At 41.0% G+C, this 12317-nt stretch overlaps 1 protein-coding gene across 5 annotated transcripts in view; it reads right to left on the bottom strand.

The window, feature by feature from the left end:
* The window catches only part of TTC3 (tetratricopeptide repeat domain 3), a 96537-nt gene that overhangs the window by 13664 nt on the left and 70556 nt on the right, over positions 1 to 12317 (bottom strand). For all 5 annotated transcript variants that reach the window (XM_012732373.1, XM_012732384.1, XM_012732391.1 and 2 more), the window contains 3 exons: positions 11850 to 11915; positions 6691 to 6840; positions 1414 to 1553 (listed from right to left, as the gene is read on the bottom strand). In XM_012732373.1, the coding sequence (XP_012587827.1) occupies positions 1414 to 1553; positions 6691 to 6840; positions 11850 to 11915 (356 nt within the window). The remainder of the gene's footprint in view (positions 1 to 1413; positions 1554 to 6690; positions 6841 to 11849; positions 11916 to 12317) is intronic.

Genomic DNA, 12317 nt, shown 5'->3' with positions numbered 1-12317 from the left:
AAACTCATGCGGAAGCAGCTTTAGCTTCTTAGTGCTGTGCTTTCCCCCGCTGCGCCACCAGGGAGGGCCAATTTTCAAGATTTTAAAGAGGATTTTTTTCCTTTTATTTATTTACACACACAAGAATTGGGGTTTAGGCCAGAGGTATGGGACAGTGAGAGGACTCACCAGAAACAGAATAGGGAGTAGAACAGGCAGATCTAATGAAATGCACTGCTGAGGGGAGCAGAGGGGACACAGGAGAGGTCTGCTGCACCAGGTGGGCCACTCCCTGGCCGGAGACTGAACTCGTGCTGCAGTGGCTATGGACAGCTCCATGGTGCTGCGCTTCAACTCACTGCACCAGCAGGGAGGCCCACAGCTACCCAAACTAACGCTGGCAGGTCTCAATAATGAAAGCTGTCCAGCCGCAGCAGGGTATGGGGAATGGAAATAACACAGATGCCCTGAAAGCCTCCCCTCACTGGAGCCTTTAAATCTGGACAAGGCCTGTAGCTTCCCTTAGACAACAGCCTGTGGCGGAAGTGATGCTCTGGCAGTTCCACACCTGAATCTTTGGAGGAGTCCTCTGTGCTCTCAAACCTTAGCCACCACATCAGAAACCCAGTTGGCACACTAGAAACCACGTGGAAAGGCTACCAGGTGTCACATGCAGACACCAGATGGAGAAGGAGACACCCTGACACTACACAGTGGGAAAGAAGCCACATACCCTAGCAGCCCAGTCAGTTCTTACTGAATGCTGTCACACAAACCACCGGCACAAACCAGAAATGCCCAGCTGAACTCAGCCCAGCCCAGCCCAGCCCGCAGGATCGTGATCAAATAAAATGGTTGTCAAAGTAAGCCACTGAGTTTTGGGAATTTCGTTACACGTTGACAGGTAACAATGAAGTTCAGGACTCATGTGATAAGCCACTAGGGAGAGAGAGGTTAGGAGGGGATTACAGAGCATTTTAGAACAAGCAAGGCCCATCTGACAATTGCATTATTGTATGTATTACCAAAATCCTCAATACTACAAGATCAAATTTTAACAAGTTACAGATTCAGGATAGAATTATGAATAAAATGATCACCACAGTCTTAGTACCAGAAACAACCTCGGCTCAGAGGTTGTAAAATAAGGTCCCCTTATTTTACAGACAGGAGGGTCAAGGGGCCCACAGGAAGGGGCGGTGCTTAGACCAGAGGGAGGGAGCCACAGACCCACTTGCAATTTATCTGAAAACACAGTATGTTTAGAAAACATTATAGGGGAGCAATTTCCCACAGATGCTCTTTAAGTAGATGAAGACAGCATCTAAATATTCACCTTATTTGACATAATTTAAAATTAGATATCAAAAGTTATTCAACTAACTCCTCAAAAATCCCCAATTAAAAAAAAAAATCCTTTCCTTTGTTACTTACATTTCACTGGCATTTAAAACCTTTTTCATTTTCTTCTTCAGAGACTTCAGTTTTTCTTGGATTTCTTTTTTCTCCTGTTGCCATTTTTTAATTTCCTTTTCCAAATCTTGAGAGAACCAATTTAATTCCGTCTTTGAAATCTAAAAATATTTTTTAAAGTGGGAATATTAAAAGGAACCCAGAATGACTAGACCCGTGGCGTAACAGAAATCTCAAAAGCTACCATGCAGCAAAACAGAGAGTGGGGAGCTGGCTGAGGTGCCCCCTAAGCCTGGGGTGCAAAGTCATACCCAACATGCGCTCAGCCCTCCCTGCTCTCGCCTGGGCAGGCCAGCGGGGCAGACAGCAGCCCACAGACAGAGGCACGACACTGCCTGGCAGCGGGGAGGGCTTTTCAAAATCAGCGCCATCCAATCTTGGTCTCAAACACAAGCTGAGCACGTGGGTTATGGGCTCTTGGGCCGGGAGAGGAGAGCATGTAACAGTCAGGGCTTGTCTAGACGAGCACAGGAGGTGCTACAAGGCCGCAGTAGCACGAGGCGGGCATGTGGGAGGTGGGGCAGGATGAACCAACAGCCTGCAAGCCATGCTGGAGTGAAAACTTCATCTGCAAACAGGGAGAAGTGAAGGCGCTTGAGCATGGAGACAATGTCGGAAAAGTAACTCTGCAGCACACAGAGCTGGATCGGGTGGTGAGGGCAACAGGAAAGCCCAGGCCAGAACAGCAGCCCTCACATTATCCTGACTGAGCCACAGGAACATACTAATAACAAATTCTAATAATGACCTGCAGCACAGCATTGAGGAGACATGTCTGTGCATAGGTATGAACATACATAGGACTGGAAAAACATGACTTTACTTTCTGAAATTTCTATTCTATTCACTTATTAAAAATAATTTCTGTTACCATCATTAAACTGATTTCATAGCCCCGTAAGGATTATAATCCTCATGTTAAAAACTGTATTATAGGGAGAGATAATCTCTCAAAATCTCACTGCAACGCCCCTGTAAGAGACGACGAGACTGGTGGTGACAATGGGGTGATAAAAATAAGGGAAATTCTGGAACAGAATAAGAACACATGTGTACTTGGAGATAAAAAGTAGAGAAGAAGCTGACAGAGTTTCTCCTACTAATGAAAAAAGGAGACTACGGAAGGCAGGAGGCAGGAAGAAGCCTAGACAGGAGTGTTTTAAACAAGCCTATAAACAACAGTTTATATAAGAACTCAATAATCTTGACCTGTAATCATTTTGATGGAAACAGAACAGAAATTCACGTGTCTGGCAAAGATTACAATTCAAAGAAATAAAAACTGTCTTTCAACCTAGTCATTTAGAAAGGGCTGTGTCTTACTCTGCACATTGTAGGTACTTCTATTCTAACAGGTTGGTACGCCATCTAATCAATGTGTCTAGTCATCTAGCCCAAAACAGCCCTTCTCAATATATTCCCAGAACAGTAGTAGGGTGACTATGACCAAAGTCCCCTTATAAGCTGGTTAGCTGTGGCCTGGAATATACTTCCCATAATGAGCAATGTTAGAAATATCAGTTAAATGTCCCATACTTCTCTTCCAAGAAGTTCGTGATCAAAGTGGGAATCTAAATAAAATGAGATTTAAAATGTTAAGAGAGCACGTTTCAGACCATGAGGATCCCTCTGACTACAGAAGGAAGGTTCTTCACTTGAGTTCTGGGAGTAGAGACACGTGGTGCAGGGAAGATGTGGCACAGCTCCCAAGAGAACACTTCAAAAGGGCTTCCCTTCCCTTCAAATGCTAGCACAGTTACAGTCTGAATTTCTAAGAACCCCGTCCACACGCAGGGAGTATTCACACTCGCTCTTCAGCTAGATGAATATCTGGTCTAGAGGCTGTCTGCACTTGGGCTTTCTATGCCAAGTTCAATCGTTTTTGTTTGTTTTTTAAAATAGGAATGTAACGCCTCTGGCCTGGGTTGAGCCACCTGCCAGAGGACAGTGTGACAAAGAGAAAGGAAAAGCTCCATCTGGAGGCAGAGGCAGCTGCCTCCACTGGACAGCTAGGGTGCACCACCACACTTCACCTGTCTGCTTTCTCATGCAGGTGTGGCTTTTGGAAACTTCTAAATCTACAGATTCTCTACAAGTTTTACGTGAACTTTCAAATTCATTCTCTCAGTGTTGGCAATAGCACTGCAGCAGGTTTAACCCTAGCGTATGTAAATAAAACATTCTCTGGATTAGTATTTCTAATGGTCATTGTGTATCAGAGAATAAAGCAGACAGAGCTTGAAGCAAGTCTGAATTCTACATTGTCAACAACCACTTAGTGAAATCTCAACTTTTCACTCTGCTTTAGGGAACCTTTCATTTCCCACCTCCTACCCAGTTTCCTGTAGCTGGCTCAGAATGTGGTGAGGGCACTGAGGACAAGTCTAGCTAGGGACACGAGAGGCCCCTCCCTCAGGGAAGACAATGCTCCGGCAGTCAACTACCCTAGCTCTGTAGGAGGTAACAGCCCCGCTGGTCTAGAGACACAGCAACTCAGAGGAGGGACCTTACTTCCTCTGCAGTCTTAGAAACCAAGGTCTCCCACTTTCCTGGGAGGCAGATTTGCTAAGTCCAGGTCCTCAAAGACGGCCCAATCCTGTCGCACAGGCAGCCCTGAGATGCTCTGCGGCAGCTCAGGGCCACGTCAGTGTCTTCCCTCTGGCACAGAGGCGTTCTGTTGCATTTTCCTTGCAGACCAAGTGCAGAGTCCTTGCTGTGACTGCGTGCCCGCCATGCCCCTCAGTACCTCAGAGCATCCTGCACTCCCCAGGGACTTCTGGCACCATGGCCAGGGTCCACATGCCTGCCTTGCTGCTGGCAGTAAAGACAGCTTTGTTTCTCACCCACACTGTGCTTCTATTTCGAGCCACTGATTTCACCTCAGACTCGGCCCTTTAGCCAGCAGGTAATGTACAAACACAAGACTATGCTGGAGTTTAAGGACCTACTTGACAACAAGTAGCTAACCAAGTTCAAATATCAAAAGGAAGAAAGTATTATAAACACGAGTAGAAGGCTTCGCGAGACGGCCGGCTGGCTGTACGCGCGCCTAACTACCAGAGGGCCGCCGCGAGGTGGCATCAGACAGCACTGCGCAGGATGGCCGGAGCCTTTCAACATCAGAGCAGGAGAACGAGCAGGCTCTCTAACAGCAGCAGCCTCTGAGCCGTTATTGATTCTATTTCTATAACCACCAGACTTTTCTGAAGGTCTTTTTCTCAAAGCTGGTTTCCATAGCTCCTTTTTCTTTAAATAATTTATTTTTACATCATTTTGTACATTTTTTTCATCTCAATTGTCATCCCTGTGAGTTTCCCATCACCAAGTCACCCATGTGCCATCACCACAGTCCAGCGCACTTCCCTCCTCCCACTGTTTTTGATCCCATTCCCCACCCATAGCTCCTTTTTTAAACTGCAACTTTGTTCCAAAGTAAATATTTGGGGTGCTGGCAATAATGTACATGTATTTTAAGGCACTTCATGTATTTAAATATATACAATTTATGAAGACAAAATAAATACTACTCAGCTACAAGATAAAAGATGAAATATTGCCACTGTGACAATATGTGCGAAAATGAGGGGATTATGCTAAGGGAAATAAAAAGAAACAGAAAGACAACACCAAACCAAAACAATCCGTTGGGTTCTGACTCCGACCCAAGGCTACCAGACTGAGAGGGGCTGGAGGGAGAGACAGCAGGGGCGGCCCAATGGCCACCGTGGAGGGATACCCCGCTTTAGTAATGAGTCCATACCTGTAGTCTTTAGGCTGCATTAGTATGCACCTATACACAATGTTGTAAAACAATGTTACCTCAACTAAAAATAAATAAATAAATGAAAAGTAGATTTTGTAGGGATAGAAAATAAAAAGAATGGCAAATATAAAAAAACAGAAATTGACAGTAATAAATGAATGGCACAAGAGGTCACAAACATTGTATAAAAGCAGCATTCAAACTTTCTCACAGAGTAATAAAGCACAATTAACTAGAACTTGTTAGCCACAAAATGAACAACTGCAGAAAGACATCTAGGTGGTAAAAGCAGAGAGAAGGGGTTTCTAAGGGCCTCAAACAGGATGCTGCAGAAAAGTCTCAAAAGACTACTACAGAGCCTGGCACTCAAGGGAGCTCTGAATAAATATTTGCTCAATGACAGAATGGTACTCTCAACCACAAACCAGCAATAAATAAATAAAGCAATGCCCTTCACAGTATAGCACAGTCCAGTGATGTAGGGTTTCTTCTAATTCTTCTCAACCATCAAATCTCCCATACCATCCCAAGTACAAACAGGAACTAAGGAATGATAGAACATATTGACCCTTTTCTTTTGGGTATAATTAAATCTCAATAAATTTGTTTCTTAATTAAGGTCCCACTAAGTTAGTTTTCCTCTATTTAATGTGTGGCCCTAGATATTAATCCCAGACTTTTGGAACAAATTCTTTCTTAAATGTACTTACCTCCCTTTGCTAGCTCTGTAACTTAGTTGTTAAAAAGAAATGCACCTCAATTTTCTCAAAATTCCACTTTCCTACTCATTCAACCTAGGCTTGCCATTAATTAATCCAATTGCAGTTATAATAACTGATGATCAATTTTAGCTAATGCAATTAAAGATCAGTAGTTTCAAACAAGACATTCTAGGTGACTACAGTTCCATTGTGCTTGCTTCGTGGGTTTTTCTGATGCTTCTTAGGGGCAAGATGATGATGGTGATGACAGCAACAGTAGCCCTGTTATGCACTGGACAATTTTAGGTACTTTGTAAGTATCAATCTAACCCATGAGAGGGGATCTATCATTAACCCAAACTTTCCAGGTAAGAAACTAAAGCACAGAGAAATTAAATGACTTGCCTAGGATTAAAACACATAAAAAACTAATCCTGGATCTGGTCAATCACTGGTCTCTAGGGCTTATACACTCAACCCTAATGCTACACTCTCCCTTAAGAACAAGAATTTAACTCAGAATTGCAGACACCAGAAATTGGTTTTAGTTAATCAAGAAAACTCAGAGGTAAATGAAAACCCAGATTTACAGCCCTTTACTTACTGGCAACTGAAGAAGCTCTAAAATGCTACAAAAACCGGTATCACCGAGGAATCTGAATAGGCAATGAAGAGGATAGTGCCCACAACACAGCAGCAGCACAGGGAACTCAGTGGCCACAGTTCTCCTGGTCATGCTGCAGGCTGTGGAAGAGTGGCTTCAGATGGGATTACCTTGTTTTCTTCTAGGTTCCTTGCCAACTTTTCTTCCAGGTCCCTGATTTCTTCTGCGCCCTTGAGTTTTCTCTGTTCATAATTTTCACATGCTTCCTTTAACTGCTCTTGCAAAACCTGGTACTCCTTTTCAATCTGTGAAATACCCCCCTAAAAGTAAATTACAAAATTATCTATTAATAATTTCTGACCTAGTTCTGAACTGTTTCTAAATAAACAAAGGAAGATAATAAGTAGGAAAAAAGGGAAGTCACAGGCAGCCTATGACAAGGGATGTCATGAATAAATCAAGACTTAAAATCCCTAAACACTTTCAGCAAAGGCAGCTCTTTATAAAATATAATTATTCACATTACTGGAATTCATAACAAAACTTTCCAATCTGTACTATAATTAGCCCTGAATTTTTAGAGGGTTCAGTATTAAATCAACAGTTTGATGTGAATGGCATTCTCCACAACAAATACCAAGAATTATTAGGCTTTAATAGCTCCACGTTATACATAGTTTAAATACAAAGAGAATATATTCACTTTGATCCGACATTAAGTATTTCAAATGGATGATTGCCAATTATTTCAAGACAAGTTAAAATATTATCAATAAACTCTGTTCAATTAGGCAACTGTCTCTTGGACCAGTTTTAAAAAAACAGAAGCCATACCGTAATGTGAAATGTTGGCAAACAATATAATTATGTTGTTTTACCTTCCACAATACTATCAGCAATAACACTCATGCCTGCAGAGCGCTCATGTGCTCCAGGAGCCTTCCTCACGGCAGGTGGCACTCTCCCCAGATGCAGCTGGCAGCTAGGCTTTAGAAGTGCACCTGCGAGGCACCACTTAGTGCACCTTCCCCATATCCTCTGCCTCTCCCTGCACCTCAGCATGTTCCAGGTACAAAAAGACATGGAAACGGGCCCTCCCTAGTGATGCAACAGGTAAGGACGCAGCACTGCAAGCGAGTTGCAGCTTCTTCAGTGCCAGGTTCGATCCCCAGCTCTGGAGGTGACCCACATGGCGCGGCAGACCTCTCCTGACCTGCCCACTGCTCCCCTCAGCAGTGTACTTTGTCAGTCAGCCTGTTCTGTTCCCCACTCTATCTCTGGTGAATCCTCTCACTGCCCCTGCACCTCTGGCCTGTACCCCAGTTCTGTACGCATAAATAAATAAATCTTTAAAGAAAAAAAAAAGCAACAGAACCAAGATTTTAAAGTTCTGTGAAGCATCAGTGAATTCTGACTACAATCAAGGCAACCACAATGTCAGTTTACCTTGGAGAGTCCCAGTTTTTGTCTGTCTAGACTGCGGCATTAGCGCTATGAACTGAGACTGGGTTTAGATAAATTAAGTGGTCACCCTTCCTGTGACTCACGAGAACAACTTAAAGTTTACGATATTAGCTACCTCTATTTACATTCTCAATTCAGCAAAAGGACCACAATAAATAGCTACTTGGTATTATCAATTTACATGCCACAAGTCACTACCCAAAACAGGCAGTAAAGTTCAGTTACCATGTTTAAACCTCACCACCAGTATTTTCATATCTTATAGACCAGGAAACCAAGCTTTAGAGAATTTAGGCAATTTTTGAAGGTCCCAGAAGAAAGCAATAGTGCTAGGAAGAATGCAGGTATCATGGGGGGGGGGGGGCCACAATCTACCTCAATAGCATCGGGGTTCTGAAGCTGATTTAAGAAAGTGTGTGTGAATTTTCCATATCCTTATGAAAATATTTAACAGCCCAAAATACCAGCTCCTTAAACAATAAGACATACCTAATTTAAAGCCAAGCATGGGATAAGAACTGAACACAGGCCCTCCTACGCTGTATATGCATATTTAGGTCAAAGTTCAGCCCAGCTCTTAGGCATGAAAAGCTGACACCATCTAAATGCTCGAAGAGACAAACTGGTCAAATACTCTGTCATATATCATAAAATGGAATTTTAAGTATACATCAGAATTGAAGCTAAAAACTCTATTTACCAACATGAAGATTAAAACTGAAAATTTCAAATAAAGCATACACAGTAAATCCCATCTTTTAAAAAGCACTTCTTTCCTTAAGCTTTACAATAAGGCCAGCAAGACTGTACATCAACACAGTAACATGGGTGATAGGAATATAGATGCCTTCAAATTTCTTTTTTACGAATTTCTGTATTGGTCATTAAAAGAAAATAAGGGCTGAATTTTTATAATTGGCTAAACTATAGCTACTTGTACAGATATTAGAAGGCAACACAATACTCTGATTTTTTCCTATTTAATCACACATCTGATCTTAAAAATCATTCCATGCCAGTAACAGCAGAGTTCATTTTTAAATGATAGTATTATTACATTTCATCACATGCATGTGCCTTAATTGAAATAGTTCTACATTGTTGGGTGTTCAGACTGTAGTTAACTTTTCTGTAGATACAAATATAGACGAAATAAATATATCAAATATCTCTAGACACTGAGTGTCCCAAATAAATCAATTTATTTATAAATAAATTCCAAATTGCCTAGACGAAATAAATATATCAAATATCTCTAGACACTGAGTGTCCCAAATAAATCAATTTACTTATAAATAAATTCCAAATTGCCTTCCCTAGAAATTTACATTTTTTTTAGAAGATTTATTTATTTATGCACACAGAAATGGAGTACAGGCCAGAAGTGTAGGGGCAGTGAGAGAATTCACCAGAGACAGAGTTGGGAGCAGAACAGGCAGATCATTGAAGTACACCGCTGAGGGGAGCAACAGGCGGGTCAGGAGAGGTCTGCTCACCCTGTGGGTCACCTGCAGAGCCAGGGATCGAACTCACGCTGAAGTGGCTTTAACTTCTTAGTGCTGTGCTTTAATCTGCTGCACCACGAGGGAGAGCCTCAAACTTATGTATTTTAATAAATAAATAAAGTGCCACTGTTTCATCCCTGCTAATTTTCTGACAGTACAAGCCTGATTTCTCCCCTCAGGTTGGCCACTGCAGCTCCCACAACCCTACATTTTTATATTCTTTAGATAACTTATAAATAACTTTTTCTTGTAACAAATGTAATTGTGCATCCTCTTACATGTTTAAAATCAGCTTTATGTCTGTCTTTTATTGTGCACTGTCTATTCACATTCGTTCTCATTTTTATGTTATGAATTTTTTCCTGATTAACAGAAATTGATTAAAAATTGTCAATAGTTACTTGTCCTGTGCTGCAGATTTTTCTAGTTTGTCACCGTGTATAGTTTTGTCACAGTATTCTAGTTTGTTTTCTGTGTATGTTTGTTGATACACTTATATATGCTATGCATAGGTATGCACACGTCACAAATGTATGTACAGGCATATAAACACACATTTTTTCCATGCTGTTTATTAACCTGATGGGAAAACACTAATTTTTCCTCCAGTAAATGGCAATTCATTTCTCCCAACACCATGTATTTAAGAATATACTTTTGCTCACAGTAATTACCATCTTTATTATACCTTGTATCTTGATACTCTTCCATTGGACTCTTATTCTAAGGATGCAGTTATGTGTAACATAAGATTTTTATTATGTTTTGATATCTAGTTGTTTAATTTTCTTTCTTATGGTTTCTTTTCCATAGCATGCTTGATGCTTGTGTTTTGTTTTGTTTTGCTTTTTGGTATTAAGTTTAGAATCAGTTTGTCCAGTTTCAAATAAACTGTGTGCAGTAGCTTCTCACCAAGGTGAGCCCCAAGCTCCTTGCCTCCTGGTATTCATGCTCTTGGTATAGTCCTCTTCTATGATACATTTGGACTGGTGGGCTGGTCTGTGCGACCAAGCAGACAAGTGATGGAGAGTGACTTCCTAAAGTAGGTTCTAAAAACCGCCGCTACCTCTTTTGGGATTGCCCACACTGAGAAGTCCAGCCTAATGACAACACACAAGCAGTTCTATGTGGAATCCACAGGCAAGGAACTCAAGTCTCCTGCCCAGAGCTAGTACCCGCTTGCTGAGCAGGCTGAGTGGGCACCTGGGAAGCAGAGCCTCCAAGCCCTCTGCAGGGTCAGAGAAGACTCCCGCAGAAGATTGAGCAGGAGTCCTGCACCTCCTAAGGACTCTCCAGAACCATCCAACTACACTTAGCTTTCATTTCTGACTCACAGAAGCTGTGAGAAAACAAACATTTGTTATTGCTTTAAGCCACTGAGTTTTGAGATAATTTGTTACACAACAACAGACAACTAACAAATTCAATTTGTGTTGGACTGGGATTATGTCAACTGAGAAGCTCTAAGGAAAATTAGTTTCTTTAACAATAGTTCTTCCTATTCAAATACAGAGAGCACTTTTTCACTTACTTAAATCTTCCGTACATCTCTCTGTGCCATTTAAAATTTTCTTCTCAAGATTTAATTATTTCTTACCCTTTTCTGCTACTGAGAACACTCTTCTCTTCTAATGTAATTTGCACAGGCTGTTGCTTGTACATAAAAAGTCACTGTATACAATCACCTTTCTGAATTCTCTTACATTTTGGTACTAGGTTTTCAATTGACTGAGAATTTCCAGGTACACACTCTAAGCCTCTATAAATAATGATTCTTTTACCTCCTCTTTTACAATTGTGTTTCTTTTTGTTACCCAGCCTTGTCAGCTGATAGATAATAAACAATAAGGTGATGCTTTGTCATTAAGGGAGAGGGCTGTGAAGAAAGACAGGAGCATGTTAAGGAGTGCTCACCTAGCCCCATGCCTTTTAGTCAATACAGAACTTGAATTTTACCCAGAACCTTTTCATAACTTTTCTCTTAAGATGTATTACCAAAGTAAATGATATTAATACATTTTAAGTAAATCATTCTTAAAATGGTGAAGCCCTTATAATTATTTCTCCATTATTAAGTTCTTATTTACAAATTAATACTGACTCATTATACAAGTGAGAACAATTAAGCCATTCTACTTTGGAATAAATAAGCTAAGAAAAAACTTACCTTTTCGAATCCCAAACTTGCCTCCAACTCCAAACTAGTAATTAAAACGATATCCTTTTGTATTATATTCTAAAGCTTCCCACAGCAATGTTTTATATGGAGTTGACTTCAAAATAGTTCTATATACCATTCCCATCTAGTTAAATTAATAAAAATTAAAACCTCTGAATAGTTAAGTATGATTTTGACTCACCTGTTGTGCCTCAAAAGGATCATATGGTTCAGTATTGACACCTTGATGCATTATATTCCAAGATACCTTTGAAACAAAACAAATATTTAAATTCAATTTAATCTTCCCTACTTTAGTAAAATTAATCTATCATGTAATATTTGAAAACATGCCCACTGTGGGGGGTGTTAAGTGACAATTTAGATAATGTTTTATACATTCTACAAATATTTGTCATCCTTTAGAATTATTAAAAATAAAAATGACATTTTATGGGGGTGGAGTGGGGAATGGGATCAAAAACGGTGGAGGGAGGGAAGTGCACTGGGCACATGGGGGATTTGGTGATGGGAAGCCCACGGGGATGACAACTGAGCTGAAAAAAGGCACAAAATGGTGTAAAAATAAACTATTATACTATTTTTTAAAAAATGAAAAATGGGGCCCTCCCTGGTGGCGCAGGGGGTTAAAGCACAGCACTGAGAAGCT

The sequence above is a fragment of the Condylura cristata genome, unplaced genomic scaffold, assembly GCF_000260355.1.
Source record: "Condylura cristata isolate star-nosed mole 26May11 unplaced genomic scaffold, ConCri1.0 scaffold00003, whole genome shotgun sequence".
NCBI lineage: Eukaryota > Metazoa > Chordata > Mammalia > Eulipotyphla > Talpidae > Condylura > Condylura cristata.
The sequence above is the reverse complement of the archived record's forward strand: the minus strand, read 5'-3'. Positions and strand labels throughout refer to the sequence as shown.